Here is a 17,387-nt window from a genome sequence, read left to right as displayed (position 1 = left end):
TCCATAATCCAAAACTGGCCTAACTCTACACGGACATCTGCTTATGTAACCTGTAAAAGCTGTGGTTAACCCTTCTGCTAATTAAACCAAACAGACAGAAAAGCTCACCTCACCTCATAATCTGTTAGAGTATGAGTGACAGAGAACTACTCAAATTCCACTATTTAAAAAGGAAAAGTTACAATTTTATTCTTTAACTCTAAAAATGAACATTAAACCACAACTATTTACAATTCTACGCCTCCTTTCACTTAAAGGTTTGTTATCTACCTCCCACTCTATAATAACATACTGATCTAATAAAAGCCTCTATTAAATTAAGTTGCTGTAAATTTTCAAAACCAGACAGCCACTGTCTTCTCTAGTGTCTGTCTTCCTCTGTTTGTAGATCTCCCTGGGTCGTCTTTGGTCTTCTGCTGCAAAGACATTTCATATGAAAAAAAGGTGAAAAATAAACACCTCTTTGATAGAGATGTTTTTCTGGCAGTTGGTGCTCTCTCTCTGGCTAACTCTCAAACTGCCGGCTTATTTATACTCCAAACATCAGATCGTCTCATTAGTTCGATGTCAAAACAGTAAAATTCAAATGCAATTGGGTTTTACTATCCTGGGGCATAATTTAAATTGATTGGTTAAATTCAAATGGTGGTCAAAACAACTGAGGTATCTCATTTACAGCCTAATGTTACACATTTTCAATTTTCCAGTACACTCATACTGCTAGTCAGTCACATGACAGTTGCCTGCAAACTCTGACTGCCAAAACAGCCTTCACTATCTCCTAAAGGCACAGTACATGCCCTCAAATTCACAACAACCGAGCTGGGCATGAATAACTTATATTTCTATTTCAAACACGGTTTCAAAACTTTCTTTTACTTTTGTTCAAGTTACATTAATCTAGCATAATGCTAAAAGCATTGTATGACGTCAGACAATGCACGTTACAATTACAAGGATTAATTCCAAAATGTAACAGTCATTAAGCTAAAATGAAGGGGATAGTGTGCTCTGTTCTGAAGTCTCACTGGCAGCAAACTGTAAACGGTTCTTTCACTCCCAATATAACAGAACTGGGAACTTGCTATATCAAGCATCGCTATTCAGTAATTTACCTGAGTGCAAGGCCCAAGTGAATTATGCTATTTTGAAGACAGGCTTTGAGAGAGTTAGGCTTTGTTAGATATTCCAGAAACTCTCATAGGAAGCTAATTTGCTGGCACTTGGGAAAGAGAAGTAGCAGCTAGAGGCCAAATGCATGGATGGTGCATCATGCCAGAACGTGGCGAGAATCTTGCACTTGGATTGAAAGAACCAAATTTTAAAGTCAAAACAAGCTGGAAGATTTACCCAGCTTACAAGAAAAGGGAAGGGCTCTACTAATACTCAGTGAAGGACCATTTGAGTTAGAAGTGACAGGCAATTAAAGACCAGAAATAAAACCTTAGGAACTAAGAATCACTTTGGACAGATTCTAGAGGAATGAATGTCCACTTAAAAAAGGATAGTAGATAGGACTGAACCTAAACAGACACATTGATGTAGGAAATACAGCTCTGCAATGTTACTACACGTTGTGAAAAAAAATTAGCAAAGAAAATGAATGTAGGTTTGCTCGCTGAGCTGGAAGGTTCGTTTTCAAATGTTTTGTCACCATACGAGGTAACATTATCAGTGAGTCTCATGAACATCAACAAAAAGACATGATCCACTCTCACTAGTATCCTTACATATGGTTGAGGAAGGACACCACTTTGACTGGGACAACATATCCATCCTTGGACAAGCCAAATAGAGACATGAATGAGAATTACTAGAAGCATGATATTCCAACCGGAAATCTATCAAATATGTTGACTTGAATCCCATTTACCACCCCATGATAAAAAGAACAGGACTACAGGAAATGACATGACCCACCCAAGGAAACCTAAACACAAATAAAAAGCAGGCCATGCCACCAGTGCATCATCCGGAGGCTCACTGAAGCTATTACCTAATATGATTGAGTCTTTTTCCTCGGATGATGAAGGCTAACACGAGGGGACATAGCTTTAAATTTAGGGGTGATAGATTTAGGACAGATATCAAGGGTAGTTTCTTTACTCAGAGTAGTAGGGCTTGGAATGGCCTGCCTGCAACAGTAGTCGACTCGCTGATGTTAAGGACATTTAAATGGGTATTGGACATACATAGGGATAATAATGGAACGGGATAGGTTAGATGGGCAGATTAATTTCACAGGTCAGCGCAACATCAAGGGCCGAAGGGCCTAAACTGCACTGTAACGTTCTATGGTGACAAAATGTATGAAAATTAACCTGCCAGCTCAGTGAGCAAGTCTACAACCAGAACCTCAACCTGAGCTACAAATCTTCTCAAAACTGCCACAGAAGAAAATCTTCTATACCAGAAGTCCAATGCACAATGGCAGAATGAGTGGAATGATTTTTCTCTGTTCTTATGACTCTATTATATCAGCTATGGGGCAAATCTGCCAGATCTTTTAATAAGCACATAGTTCAACTTTCAGAATAAGCGTTGTCTTACATCAACAGACAGCGCGAGAACAAGACCTTTTCCAAACGGTTGCTCAATTTTTTATAAGCAATAATTGAGCACAATACAGTTTCACAAAATCACAAGGTAAACTCTCCATTGCACAAACTGTCCAAAACTTTCATTTATCCAGTTTTCATTCATGTTACTGAATGCAACCATTTTAACTTTTCAATCTTAAAGTTTCATAAAAAAAAAGCAACTGTTCTTGGGAGTTTTTTGCAATGGTTAACAAAGGTTGATTTAAAGACCACGGTAGAAAAATTGGAAAGATGTTTAAAATTAAGCTCTAAAAATATTTTATAATATTTGATCAATATTTGAACCTTGAGAAAGGAAAAGGTAAGCCAATCTGATTGAGCTGGCTAGGATTCAGTAACAAAGGAAGCAACATGAGAAATAAAGCTAAAATAATAAAATTAAAAAACTTGAAAATGGATCAGATTTAATTCCTGACTTTGATTTGACAAGGAATATTGGGCTACAACTGAAATGTCATACAGAGATATAAAGAATGTTTGGTAGAACATTTAGAAATACATAAAGTCAGGCAGCATGGCTTCACGAGGAAAAACATCATGTTTTATAAAATTATTAGAATTCTTAAAGGAGGTAACAACCAAGTCAAATAAAGGCCAAGATAGATTTAATTGCTTCATTTGTTTCAAAACGGAATGCAACTAAAACTTTGGAAATACACAGAAGTTCCATGTGATCAAATGTGAAGGTCAAATCTATACAAGAAAGATGGGAAACATTACAACAGGTGTACAAAAGATTTATAAGCATGATCCCAAGTCTGAGACTTTAGTTAATGGACAGAACAGTAAAGTTGGGGTTTTCCTGAAAAATGAAGGATGACAGGAGTTTTGATCAGAATTGTTTAATGCCTAGGAAGCGCAGACAAGCAAAATGACTGGGATGCAGGTGCATAGTATGATGAACATGGAATCACAGTCGGACAAAGTGGTGAAGAAGGCACTTGGCACGCTTGCCTTATTGGTCAGAACACTGAGTATAGGAGTTGAAATGTCATGTTGCAGCTGTACAGGATTTGGTGAGGCCACTTTTAGAATACTGCATACAATTCTGGTCACCCTTTTAAGATGTTGTTAAACTTGAGAGAGTGCAGCAAAGATTTAAAGGATGTTGCCAGGACTGTAGAGTTTGAGTTAAACAGAGAGGCTGAATAGGCTGGGGCATCTTTCCTTGGACTGTCAGAGGCTGAGGGATGCCTTCATAGAGGTTTATAAAATCATGAGGGCATGGATGGGATGAACAACCAAGGTCTTTTTCCTCAACTGGGGAGTCCAAAACTAGTGGGCGTAAGTTTAAGGTGAGGGAAAAGATTTACAAATGACCTGAAGCTCATTTTCATACAGAGGGTGGAAGTGTATGGGACGAGCTGCCACACAAAGTAGTGGAAATGAGTACAATTACAACTAATAAAAAGGCATCTGGATGAATACATAAAGGTTTAGAGGGATATGGGCCAAACGCTAGCAAAATGGGACTGGGTCAGATTTGGATGTCTGGTCAACATAGACACATTGGCAAAAGGGTCTGTTTCCATGTTGTATGGCTCGATGATTCTGTCAGAAGAGATGTGGACAGATTTGATTTTAAAACAATTCCATTGGCTGAAGGATCAAGAAGGGGCCATAGAACTAAGGTATTTGGTAAAGAACAGACAGGATCTAGGTGCATTCTGTGAAGATGGTTGAGGCAGAATCAAATGTGACTTTCAAGAGGAATCTGAACATTATTTGAAGCAGAAAATAAAACTATCCGAGAAAATATGGGAAATAAATTTGCTAAACAGTTACAGGTATGGACTCAACAGGTCAAATAACCTTTTTCTGTTCGCCAACCATTACCATGAGTAAAGTTTAACATAATTTAATGTACAATAAGACGTCTGGTGCAATATTTCTCAAAGTTTGCAATTCTACAGATAAAAACTAAATTGGAGAACTCATGAAAGGATTTTAAAACTGATCACACACAACGTAAACTTTCCAATGGGGAATTAGAAGGATAGGAGCCAAATTGGACTAGGTTAGGATGCAGTTAGGACGGACCAGTTGGACCGAAGGGTCTGCTTCGCCGCTGCATGATTCTATTATGACTATTATTTTGTCGAATGCATGCGTGGGGTAACTTAGTTACGCGGACACAAGTTTGCTTACGACTTCGATCCATCAGTTTCCACTTCAAATGAAACAGAACAAAAAGTAGAGATGGGTCGCCATTAGTTAGTTACCTGGACGCTCCGAGGGTGAAGCCGCCAGTGTTACCGGCGGCAGTACCGAAACCAAATCCGGTTGTCATCCTGTATTTCTGGACGAGCTGGAGCTGGAGCTGAACCGTGGCCCTGGTGCGGAAGGCGCCGCTTTCTCGTGGTTACAACAGGCCTCCTTCCACACAGAGGAAACACAATCCGACCAACAAAAGGCCGTTTGAAAGACAAAGAATCTGCAAGCTAACTACTAGATCGACAGTGCCGTTAAATAAGGAGAAAATAATAGGTCAAATGAGTTTCCGCTCGCTCTTTTTAAATTAATCATCGATTCCGCGGGTTTCCTGCAGCTCGGCTCAGGAGAGGAAGTTGCCCGCTTTCCATCTACGGCATGTAGGGATACTGGAGGACTGTGGGGGAGGAGTCAGTCATCCAGGAGGTGGATGTATGGGGGGGTGGGGAGGAGGAGGATGTTTGGGGGGGTGGGGAGGAGGTGGATGTATGGGGGCGTGGGGAGGAGGAGAGTGGATGTGTTGGTGTGGAGAGACTTTGATTGCTTGAGGGTGGGTTGATCATGTAGCAGGGCATTGTGAGGGGGTTGGACCAGGCCAATTGGAGGATGACCAGTTGAAAGTGAAGACGCTGGAGGACTGGTGGTGTGGGTACGCTCACTGACTGCACTCTATTCAGAATGATGTGGCAGAGTATAATTGAGGTCATAGAGATGTACAGCATGGAAACAGATCCTTCGGTGCAACCCATCCATGCTGACTTCCCGAAAAGACTTTGCCAATTTACCCTATCCATGCCCCTCATGATTTTGTAAACCTCTATAAGGACATCCCTCAGCCTCCGACACTGCAGGGAAAACAGCCCCAGCCTGTTCAGCCTCTCCATATAGCACAAATCCTTCAACCCTGGCAACATCCTTGTAAATCTTTTCTGAACCCTTTCAAGTTTCACAACATCTTTTCGATAGGAAGGAGACCAGAATTGCTCACAATATTCCAACAGTGACCTAACCAATGTCCTGTACAGCCGCAACATGACCTCCCAACTCCTGTACTCAATACTCTTACCAATAAAGGAAAGCATACCAAATGCCTTCTTCACTATCCTATCTACCTGCGACTCCACTTTCAAGGAGCTATGAACCTGCACTCCAAGGTCTCTTTATTTAGCAACACTCCCTAGGACCTTACCATTAAGTGTATAAGTCCTGCTAAGATTTGCTTTCCCAAAATGCAGCACCTCGCATTTATCTGAATTAAACTCCATCTGCCACTTCTCAGCCCATTGGCCCATCTTGTTGGGAGGCAACATATTGCAGGGCTAGTTGTGGCGCAATGGGAGAACATAATGTGTTAGTTGGTAGTATTCTTACCTCTAGATTTCAAGGCTTTTGGTTCAAGCTGCATGCCAGTGCTGGAGTGCAGAAATATAGAAATTGCATATGGTGTTTAATGGGGGAAAGTGTGGTGATACTTTTTGATCCAGAGAACATAGAGAGACTTTATAAAGCAAATTATACGATTCAAAAGTGTGTGAGAGTAGAGAGGCTTTGGTGTGAAATGCAGAAGTCATTAAAAGTGGCAGAACAGACAGTGAGTTAATAAGATATATAGAATTTTACGATGTTAATAAAAGGGGCATTGATTAAGTATTAATGAATGTATATAGGATACTTAGACCTCAGCTGGACTATTGTCTAAAGTTCTGAATGCTACATGAAGCAGCGCTTTGAAAGGCAGTGCTTCAAAATAAACCTGTTGGACTATAACCTGGTATTGTGTGATTTTTCATTCAAAACATTAACTCTCCACAACTGCTGCTAAGCCTGCTGAGTTTCTCCAACAATTTCATTGTGTATATTCAAATAGTTGTTGTTAGATTATGTAGTTCCTAAAATTTCATACTTCTCAAATTTAAAATGCTGAAATTTCAGGATACCTTGGCCACTTTCCATGTAGCTGGTGGAGTGATACGTTATGGCTATAGACCTGACTTCAGTACAGCAGTAAATGTGGTATGCCAGATGCATATCCTTATAAAAAAAGTGCTGGAAAAACTCAGCAGATCTGGCAGAATCTGTAGAGAGAGAAACAGAGGAAACATTTCAAGTCCAGTGACTCTTCTTCAAAACTGACAAGTTTCCAATCCGGAGGGGGGGATTCTAACATAGAACTTGCGGCGTAAGGGAGGAAACAGGTCTACAGAGACTGCTACCCTAACAGGAGGTTCCTGCAGATAGCTTGCCGCCCTGAGGGAGAGCATCGAGTTACTCACGGCCCCAACTGACGAGGGCGCAGTGGAGAAAGACCGACAGAAAAAGAACACGAAAAGCGTATGTACGTGTTACAGCCCAACAAACGCATGTGAGTACGCGGTTTTGCGCAGGCGTGGTTTATGTGTGTACACGCCCGCACATGGCTTTGCGCATGTGTGGTTTGTGTGTACGCACTTGTACACGGCGTTGCGCATGCGCGCTGTTTGTCCATGTACGCGCCCACAAGCGGTTTTGCGCAGGCGCGGTGAGTCGGGTGGGTCTCGGGGAGGAGGGGACTGCGGAAATATCAACTTCCGTCTGTCTGTCCTTCCTTATTCTCAGTTAAAATGGAGCACATCAGGACCTCGAAGGTGGGTGATTGACGTGGCTTTTAAGTTATGTGGTGCTTTGTAGTAATGTTTGTTTTTTCCCCTCTCCTCTAAAATTGTTTATTCGGGGCCCTGTCGCAGTTATTGAATCAAGCGGTGTAATGGTGCGTGTTGTAAAGTGTTATTAATCCTATCTGGAAGCAATTAAGAAAAATGGAGATAATTTAAAGAGATTCGGCTTTTGATATGGTATTGTAAACATTCAATACTGAGAAGTTTTACTTCAAATTATGTGGGTACACATTCTGCGTTGCCTACTATCGTCTCCAGGTTTTTGCTAGCCGACGTAGCCATAGTTACACATTACAGGAGATAGGACTATTGGATATTGAGGAGTTGGCAGGCTGCTTCTCCAGGATTGACAAGTTTGCAAAAAATGCTGGAGAATATTAATATGTCTGGTATATCTGTGGAGAGTATGTTAACACTTCAAGCTTGGTGTGATTTCTTTGGAAATGAAGTACCTTCAGAATTATGGATTTTATGCTATTGGAAAAAAAAGGTGAGGTTTGAGGGTCGGGGAAACTGGGGGTTATAGTTGTCAAGGCACAAAAGACAGAGTTGCCATGATTGTGAAGGAGTGGGAGATACAAATAGCTAAATAGCAGAATATAGGTAAGTTTTTACTAAAAACAAAATTGAGAAAAATTAGACACTGGAGAAGATGAAAAAAACAAAGAAGTTTGAATTCATAGTCTGACCTTGATGACTCCAGAAGGCTCTGAAGTGTTTTAACTGAAATGAGATGCTATTTCCTTCAGGTTGTGTTGGACCACTTGTAGAAGACTTAGGACAAAAATGTGAGCATGGAAGAAAGTTGTTGGTTTAAAAAAAAACAGAACTTGAAGGTTGTGTTTGTGGATTGAGGCAAGTGAGACTGCATTTTATCAACTAAAATGGTAGACCAGATTGAAAGAGAGACCAATTGCTGCTTCGCTGAGGAGAGTTTATGACCTTGGATGGTGAGGAAGAAAGAGAAAGGACAAGTTTCCCACAATTACATAGGAAAGGTGTGATGGAGGATTAGAATATGGTGCTAGAGGTACTGATGCTGAAGAAAGAGGGAAAATGTTTAATGGTGGTGTCATGTTGGTGGTGGCAGAAATGATGGAGGATGATCCTTTGCATGTTAAGGCTGGAGGAGTGAAAAGGGAGAATCGAGGAAGCCGATAGTGGCTGTAAGCAGAATAGGAATGTGAGAAGGCAGAAATGCCAGGAGTGAATTGCATACGATTTGAGGACATCTGTTCTAGTGATGTTGCCTTCATAATACCCTGATTCTCTATTGCCCCAACACCTCAACTCCATGCCATCGCAGAAGCTGTAATAAATGTTCCTTTATCGTCCCCAATGCCCCAAGCACTCCTACAAGTGACACAGTAAGGGATTGAAGGAAGTGTAAGTCTAGTCTACTGTAATTTGTTTACACTGATTTTTCTATGTTGGGGAGACCGAACAGACTGGTGACTGCTTTGCAAAGACCTTTTGGGTTTTCAAGCATATCCCAACTCTCCAGTTGCTTGGCATTTTAATACACCACCTTGCTCTTATCCTCTTTTTTTGTTTAAGCTGTGCTGCAATGTTAACACAGTTGGAGTAACAGCACAATTAAGGCACTTTATAGTTTTCAGGACTGAATATGATAATTCAACAATTTCAGACTATGTGCTCTATCCTCTTTGTTTCAACTCCTGTTCCCAGCCTACCTGAGTCGGCTGATACTCTGCTATTAAGAACCAATCATTGTACAACTGTGATTGCTGTCTTTGCTTTTTATCTGTGACATCTGTGATCTCTTATTTCCTGCACCTTCCAATTTTCCTCTGCTCTCTTATGTTGCGCATACTGCCACTCCCCCTATCTTTTTCTACAATGTACAATCTGTCATTGTTCCATCTCTGGTTTTACCTGACCTTGGTTGTAGGTATAATTCCAGAATCCATCATTTAAGGATGAGGTTTCTAAATTCTTGGAAGTGCAGGGTCGAATTAGAACAAGTCAACATGGATTTGGTAAGGGGAGGTCGTGCCTGACAAACCTGTTAGTATTCTTTGAAGAGGTAACAAGTAGATTAGACCAGGGAAACCCAGTGGATGTTATCTACCTAGACTTCCAAAAGACCTTTTGATAAGGTGCCTCATGGGAGGCTGCTGATTAAGGTGAGAGCCCATGGTGTTTGAGGTGAGCTACTGGTATGGATTGAGGATTGGCGATCTGACAGAAGGCAGAGAGTTGGGATAAAAGGTTCTTTTTTGGAATGGCAGCTGGTGACAAGTGGTGTCCTGCAGGGTTTGGTGTTGGGGTCTCAGCTGTTCACCTTTTATATATTAATGATCTGGATGAAGAGACTGGGGGCATTTTGGTGAAGGTCACCGATGATACGAAGTTAGGTGGACAGGCAGGTAGTTCTGAGGAGGTGGGGAGGCTACAGAAAGATGTAGACAGTTTAGGAGAATGAATTTCATCAGCTATTTCTTGGATCAATGTGAACAAATACAAGGTCTTGCACTTTGGAAAAAAAGAATACAGGCAAGGACTATTTTCTCAGTGGTGAGAAAATTCATACAGCCAAAGTAGAAAGGCTTCTGGGAGTGCTAGCCCATGATTCTCTGAAGGTTGACTTGCAGTTTGAGTCGTGGTTAAGAAAGCAAATGTAATGTCATTTATTTCAAGAGGGTTGGAATGTAAAAGCAGTGAGGTGCTACTGAGACTTTATAATGCCCTGGTTAGGCCCCATTTAGAATAGTGTCCAGTTTTGGGCCCCACACTTCAGGAATGACATACTGACACTGGAGTGTCTCCACTGGAGATTTACACGGATGATCCCTGGAACGGTAAGCTTAACTTGCAATGAATGGCTAAGGATCCTGGGATTGTATTCATTAGAGTTTAGAAGGTTGAAGGGAGATCTAATAGAAACTTACAAGATAATGCATGGCTTAGAAAGGGTGGCCGCTGGGAAATTGTTTCCGTCAGTGGGGATACTAGGACTCATGGGCACAGTCTTTGAATTAGAGGGGGTCAATTTAGAATGGAAATGCGACATTTCTTCAGCCAGAGTGTGGTGGGCCTGTGGAATTCACTGCCATTGAGCGCAGTGGAGGCCGGGACGTTAAATGTCTTCATGGGAGAGATTGATAAATTTTTAATCTCGCAAGGAGTTAAGGGATACGTGGAGAGTGCAGGTAAGTGGTGTTGAAATGTCCATCAGCTATGATTGAATGGCAGAGTGGACTCGATGGGCCGAATGGCCTTACTTCCACTCTTATTTCTTATGGCCTTCTTCCAAGGAAGAGTTATATTGGACTCAAAATGTTAACACTTACTTTCTTTTCTCTCTCCTGTACTTTTTTTTAAATTTCAGATTTCCAACATTGTATTTCACTTTTGAGAAGTTGCCAAGTTGCTTTGCTACTTAGTTGTTTTAAAGATGGACAGGTGACATGCATGAGTTCTGGACTAGTGGTGCTGGAAGAGCACAGCAGTTCAGGCAGTATCCAAGGCGCTTCGAAATTGACGTTTCGGGCAAAAGCCCTTCAGGAATAAAGGCAGTGAGCCTGAAGCGTGGAGAGATAAGCTAAAGGAGGGTGGGGGTGGGGAGAAAGTAGCATAGAGTACAATGGGTGAGTGGGGGAGGGGATGAAGGTGATAGGTCAGGGAGGAGAGAGTGGAGTGGATAGGTGGAAAAGGAGATAGATAGGTAGGACAAGTCCAGACAAGTCATGGGGACAGTGCTGAGCTGGAAGTTTGGAACTAGGGTGAGGTGGGGGAAGGGAAAATGAGGAAACTGTTGAAGTCCACATTGATGCCCTGGGGTTGAAGTGTTCCGAGGCGGAAGATGAGGCGTTCTTCCTCCAGGCGTCTGGTGGTGAGGGAGTGGCGGTGAAGGAGGCCCAGGACCTCCATGTCCTCGGCAGAGTGGGAGGGGGAGTTGTAATGTTGGGCCATGGGGCGGTTTGGTTGATTGGTGCGGGTGTCCCGAAGATGTTCCCTAAAGCGCTCTGCTAGGAGGCGCCCAGTCTCCCCAATGTAAAGGAGACCGCATCGGGAGCAACGGATACAATAAATGATATTAGTGGATGTGCAAGTAAAACTTTGGATGTGGAAGGCTCCCTTAGGGCCTTGGATAGGGGTGAGGGAGGAGGTGTGGGCGCAGGTTTTACAGTTCCTGCGGTGGCAGGGGAAAGTGCCAGGATGGGAGGGTGGGTTGTAGGGGGGCGTGGACCTGACCAGGTAGGCACGGAGGGAACGGTCTTTGCAGAAGGCGGAAAGGGGTGGGGAGGGAAATATATCCCTGGTGGTGGGGTCTGTTTGGAGGTGGCGGAAATGTCGGCTGATGATTTGGTTTATGCATGCTTGAGTTATATCATAACTTGTTGCCACTTTGAAAATGGGGACAGTAAAAGTAATTAGGCATGAGGATTAGCTTAATGCAGTGAATGGTTAGGATCTGAAATACATTGCTTGAATGTATGAAGGCAGATTTAAATAAGGCATTCACAAGGGATTGAAACGTTTATCTGAAAAAGAACTTGCAGGGTGGTGGTTTGAAGGTGAAGGGGTGGAGTTAAGTTAATTGCCCATTTGGAGAATCAGCACAGAGATGAGGTGTGGCCTTTTTATATTGTAACCATTGTGATTCTGTAATTGAGACCTGTTAAACCAGTCTACTCTGCGAAACAATAGGAAAGAAGCTACACCCTCCAGTAGCAGCAACATGTTGCACCTAAAAAATTCCAGTATATTAATATAAAGTTACTTTATTATTTTTGAATATATTTCTTGAATTGCATTGTTGCTGTCCAATTTACCTTGCCTTCTCCCCAACAATGCAGAACCGCTGACAGAAGCTGATAGCCAAGTTCCATACCAGTGAAGACTGCCTCGACAGTGATCTTGAGTTCATGTCACGCTACAAATTATGTATCTGTAAAATCTTCCTTACTGTCCTGTGTTTTGATACTATCACCTTGATAAATTATGATTGCTACCTTAATTAGTTTAGTGTTTTGGATTACTTGTTACTTTGGTTTGACTCTCAGCATACAGCTCTTATGCCTATCATTTTATTTCAGTCAAAATGCTGCTACCTGATACTATAGTAGGTGAGGATTGCAGATGCTGGAGATCAGAGTTGAGTGTGTGGTATTGGAAAGCACAGGTCAGGCAGCATCAGAGGAGCAGGAGAATTGATGTTTTGGGCATAAGTCCTTTATCAGGGTACTGCCTGACCTACTGTGCTTTTTCCAGCGCCACAGTCTCAACTATGTAGTATCAGGGAAACATTACAGCACAGAAGGAAACCATTCCATCTGAGAGATGTTGGCTGTCTGGAAAGTAATCCAGTCAATCCCATTCTTTGCTCCATGCCTGTGGTCCTCCAGTGCAATCAGATTTCAGAATGAAGTTATTAATCATCTCCATTTCCATCCGCCTCCTCATAGTGTTCCAGTTCATTATTGCTTTCTACATTTTAACAGAAAATTTCTTCCAGTGATGGAAGATGTATAATTTATAAAATTTACAATAAAAGTGAATGGATTTTGGTTACTTCTGTGAAAGATTTACCTAAAAACAAAAGCCAGAGTCCTCCCAGAACCGTGACCTAAACCAGTTGTCAGAAAGCAGGGGATTGAAAACCAATGCGTTGTAACAGAAATATATTTATTTGGGTTACAATAGGTGAGGTAAACATTTTAAAGGTATAAGCTTTGTTTCCAGTTCAGAACAATCTCTGAGCAAGGTTTTAAAATTGAATTCAGCGTTAAGTTCAGGAGTAAGTTTAGCTTCTTTGAGAGAGAATTCACAGCAGTTCAGAGAACTTCCATGTCAGGAGACTTTGGCTAAAAAAATCTTCAGGTTATTAGAACTGTAGGGTAACCAGTATGGGATCTCAGATTTGTGAAAAGTTTGTTAACTTGGAAAGGACTCATCAAATTATCTCCATAATGCACAGCAAAGAAATTGTAGAGACAATGAATTTGAAATGTAGAATTGAGATGCAAGTGTAATTTCTCTGGGCCCAGAGTACCTATGAGGAAGAGTGTTAGGAAACAGGTTGAAACTTTGTTTTGCTGTGCAGTTTAAAATAATTTAAACTGTATTCTGCATTTAGCTTTTTTATTGTTTTGTTGTGTAATAAAATAAAAATCTGGAGCATCGTATGTATGTTTCAGGGATTAGTACCACGTTTATGAAACAAATAGAAATGATCTATCTCGAGGAACAAAAGGAAGTTGGTGCACAAGTCTGTAAATGCCTTTAATGTGTCAGGGCAAGTAGTTATGGTGGTGAAGAAGGCACATGAGATGCTTGCCTTTTACTCAGGGCAAAGTCTTGTTGCAACTTTATAAAACATTGGTTGTGTGCAGTTTTGATTGCCACATTATTAAAGGGCATGATTGTAGGGGAGATAGTACAAAGGTGATTCACCAGGATGTTGCCTGGGATGAAAAGTCTCAGTTATGAGTAGAAGTTGGAAAGGCTGGATTTTTTTCCATGGAGCAGAGGAGCTTGAAAGGGGAATCTGTTTGAGGTGTATAAAATTGAGACATAGACTTTAATTACTTCTGTGAATGGTTTTCCTAAAAAAAACAATAGCCAGAGTTCTTCCAGAACAGTGACCTCAACCAGTTGTCAGAAAGCAGGTGATTGAAAACCAATGTGGTGTAACAGAAACATGCTTATATGGGTATATATCATGAGAATCTTTTCCATATAGCAGACGTGTCTTAAAACCATAGGGCACATGTGTAAGGTGAGGACTAAGTTTTTAGAGAACTGAGAAAACATTTTGTTTGGTAGAAATATGAAATGTGTTGCCTGAGAAGCTGGTGGAGGCAGGTTCTCTCACAACAGGGCCATAATAGCCTACAGACCAAGTGCAGGTAAATGGGATTGGTATAGTTTGGTGTTTGTTAGTCAGTATAGACATGATGGGCTGAGGGGTTGTTATCCATGCTGTGAGACTGACTGACTGTACATAACAGCTTTCATTCTGGGATCTGACTTATCCAGAATTTTATCAACACTTGGGATCATTACATTCCTCTCGTCCTCCCTGTAACTCTTGCCAGAAGTTTTTTTTTATGCCTGATCCCAGAAAATCAGCTTATTGGAACTGTTTCCTTGTCTACCTTAAGTAAACCAATCATACTTTGGATGTTTTTATGCTGTCTCCCTCAATCTCTTTTGCTCTAAGGAGAACAACCCCAGCTTCTCTAACCAGACCTTTATTGCTAAGTTCCTTCAGATTGGAACCATTCTCAGAAGTTTCCTCTGCACTTTCTCAAGAGCCTTCACATCCAGAAGCAGTACTCTAGTCGTAGCCTTATCAGAGTTTTGTAAGGGTTCAGCATAACAACTCTTCTTTGGTACCCAACAACTGCATTAATGATTTGAAGGTTATTTGCCCTAGCTAACTTCAAAGATGTAAGCATATGCATTTGCATGTCTCTATGTCTCTGAACACACTTTAGAACTATTATATTAAGTCAGAACTGCCTCCCCCATCCCTTCTATTAAAATTCAGCATCTCACTCTTTTATATTAAATTCCTCTACTCACTCTGTTAACCCTATTTATATTCTGATGCAGTTGATGGCTTTCATCATTGTTTGCCACACTTCAAAATTTGGTATTGTGCGCAAATTGAAATTTGATTCTTTATTCCAATATTCAGCTAATTTATGTACATATTATTCGTCCCATCACTGATCCCATGGTTAGCTCAACTATCTACCAGCTAGTCTGAAAAACAGCCCATTTGTCATGATTTATTGATTCCTGTACTTGAATTTTTAAAAACTAAGTTGATGCTGCTCCAACTATTTCATGAACTATAATTCTGTTAGTCTTTTATAAGGTACTTATCAAATATTTTCTTAAAATCCTTTCCAGTCAATGGCATTTTATATTCTGTACTTACATTGAAAGATTAAATCAGGTTACTTAGACAAAGTCTGCCTTTTACAAATCTATGATGGCTCTTTCATTAACTCACCATTCATTTTTTTTTTGGTTGTGAGAAAGGGTCATTGGACCCAGTATGTTAACTGTTTTCTGTCCACGGATGCTGCCAGAACCTGTTTTTCCAAGAATTTCTGGATTTTATTTTTCTCAACCCTTTCTTATCTCAATTAATTGAGCCCCCCCTGTTTAGAAGTTCTACTTCAAATTGTTCATTGCGTATCTCTATTGTTAATATAAATCCTGGATAAGATATCACCCTTATCCACAGACATTTAGTCCACTTCAACTGAGAACGTACTGGCCAGGGGTACTGTGAATGCATTTCATAAGTTCCTCAGTCCTTTTCCAGTGCTCTAACAGTGTCTACATCAATAAATGAGTGAATAAAGTTTTTGAGTATTATAGTTGCACATTCTTGCAATGCAAAATGCCTCGTTTTGTTCAAAGTTTTAAAGCAAGAGAATTTGTACGTAACTATTTTTACACAAGAATTACTAAAATATACATGACGATATTTCATTGTTACCCTATTAACGTGGTGCTATTTTTCTGGCAAAGTATTTTAAAATTCATTTAGATTGTGCTGTTGCATACTAATATACAGTGAAATTAGTTTTGTAAAACAAATTGCATCTCAGAAATAGAGCATGATTCTTTTCTTTAGTGATATTTTTGCCCTGTGTGTCATTCTTTAATTATAGCCATTTACGTATTTGTGCTGTTATCTCTGCTCACAAGTTCTGCCAGCTGTGAGGGAAGCAGTGCTCTGTTCTTAAGTACTCATTCCTATTTACGCAGTGTACTAAAGTCTCAACTTTGTTATATACGGCCTGTTTAATTTTATACATCTTGACAGGAGTTCCTCATGATAGTGTCCTCGACCTTTTCCTTGGACATGTCTGAAATGTTTAAGAAAGGAAAAATAACTGGATGTCATGCATTGGATTTTAATATTACATGACTGAAGACATTTTCACTCAAATGACACTGGTTTTGTCTTGAAATGAAATAAAATGGGGCTTTTCAGCATAGTAAGGAAAACACTGGAAATTTTCAAATCTGGAAGGTGCAGAAGAAGATATCTCGCTTATCTCTCTCTCCAAACCTCTGAGTTGTTTTGTACATCCTTCTGTTCTCTTTCCTTTTCCTAGATCTCATCCACTCTGTCATTCTTGTAACTAATAATTTCTTCTTTCTGCCATATTTCCCACTCATTCCACTTAGCGTACGTGTTAACAATTTGAGTAATGTGGTCCAATTTATACTAAATTGAGGTGACCATCTGATGCATAACACTGTTATCATACTGCCTTGCTCAATTTCTCATTGTTTCTTACACCATTCTTACAGGTGGAGCAGGTAAAATGTTTAGATCGGTTTAGCAGTAACAAGTCAACTACTGGAACTTTGCATCTTACTACAACCCACCTAATTTATCGGGAGTCAACTACTAGTGGTCCTAAGGAAATTTGGGTATGTACTTGTACGTTCACAAATATGCTAAATGATTGCAATTTTAGAAGGGTGAAAAGTGTATGCTAGAACATATATGACCTGAGCATGCTGCAAGTTTGGAATACATGTTCATGCAGTGATTTCTAGATGAAAACAGCGCTTTCATGCTCAAATTGATACCTTATTAACTGCCTTTGGAAATACAAATAAGCTATGTTTACTGGTTGCCCTTCATTCACCCTATTTTTCTAACACCAAACCATGTTGACTTTGCCTGATTGTACAAGGACATTTAAAGTATCATAACTCCTTGAAAAACTGTTCAAACATTTTTCCCAATGATATGTTAATATAGATCATAGAAGAATACAGCGCAGTACAGGCCCCCAGCTATAACTCTTGCCCTGCAGTGCACACTTATCCCTCTCCATCACTAGAGTAAAAGTCACCGAATTGTGGTCACTGTCCCCAAAGTGCTCACCTACCTCTAATTCTAACACCTGGCCTG

At 40.6% G+C, this 17,387-nt stretch overlaps 2 protein-coding genes across 3 annotated transcripts in view; one reads left to right on the top strand and one right to left on the bottom strand.

The window, feature by feature from the left end:
- nup58 (nucleoporin 58) overlaps nt 1–5,183 on the bottom strand; it is a 65,113-nt gene extending 59,930 nt beyond the window's left edge. For both annotated transcript variants that reach the window (XM_043691975.2, XM_043691976.2), the window contains exon 1: nt 4,823–5,183. In XM_043691975.2, the coding sequence (XP_043547910.1) occupies nt 4,823–4,890 (68 nt within the window). In that variant the 5' untranslated portion in view covers nt 4,891–5,183. The remainder of the gene's footprint in view (nt 1–4,822) is intronic.
- Nucleotides 5,184–7,334: 2,151 nt separating this feature from the next.
- mtmr6 (myotubularin related protein 6) overlaps nt 7,335–17,387 on the top strand; it is a 46,234-nt gene continuing 36,181 nt past the window's right edge. The window contains exons 1-2 of the mRNA XM_043691973.2: nt 7,335–7,435; nt 16,775–16,897. Of these exons, the coding sequence (XP_043547908.1) occupies nt 7,412–7,435; nt 16,775–16,897 (147 nt within the window). The 5' untranslated portion in view covers nt 7,335–7,411. The remainder of the gene's footprint in view (nt 7,436–16,774; nt 16,898–17,387) is intronic.

Source organism: Chiloscyllium plagiosum, unplaced genomic scaffold, assembly GCF_037043375.1.
Source record: "Chiloscyllium plagiosum isolate Xiang-an unplaced genomic scaffold, Cpla_swu_hap1 HiC_scaffold_6, whole genome shotgun sequence".
NCBI lineage: Eukaryota > Metazoa > Chordata > Chondrichthyes > Orectolobiformes > Hemiscylliidae > Chiloscyllium > Chiloscyllium plagiosum.
The sequence above is the reverse complement of the archived record's forward strand: the minus strand, read 5'-3'. Positions and strand labels throughout refer to the sequence as shown.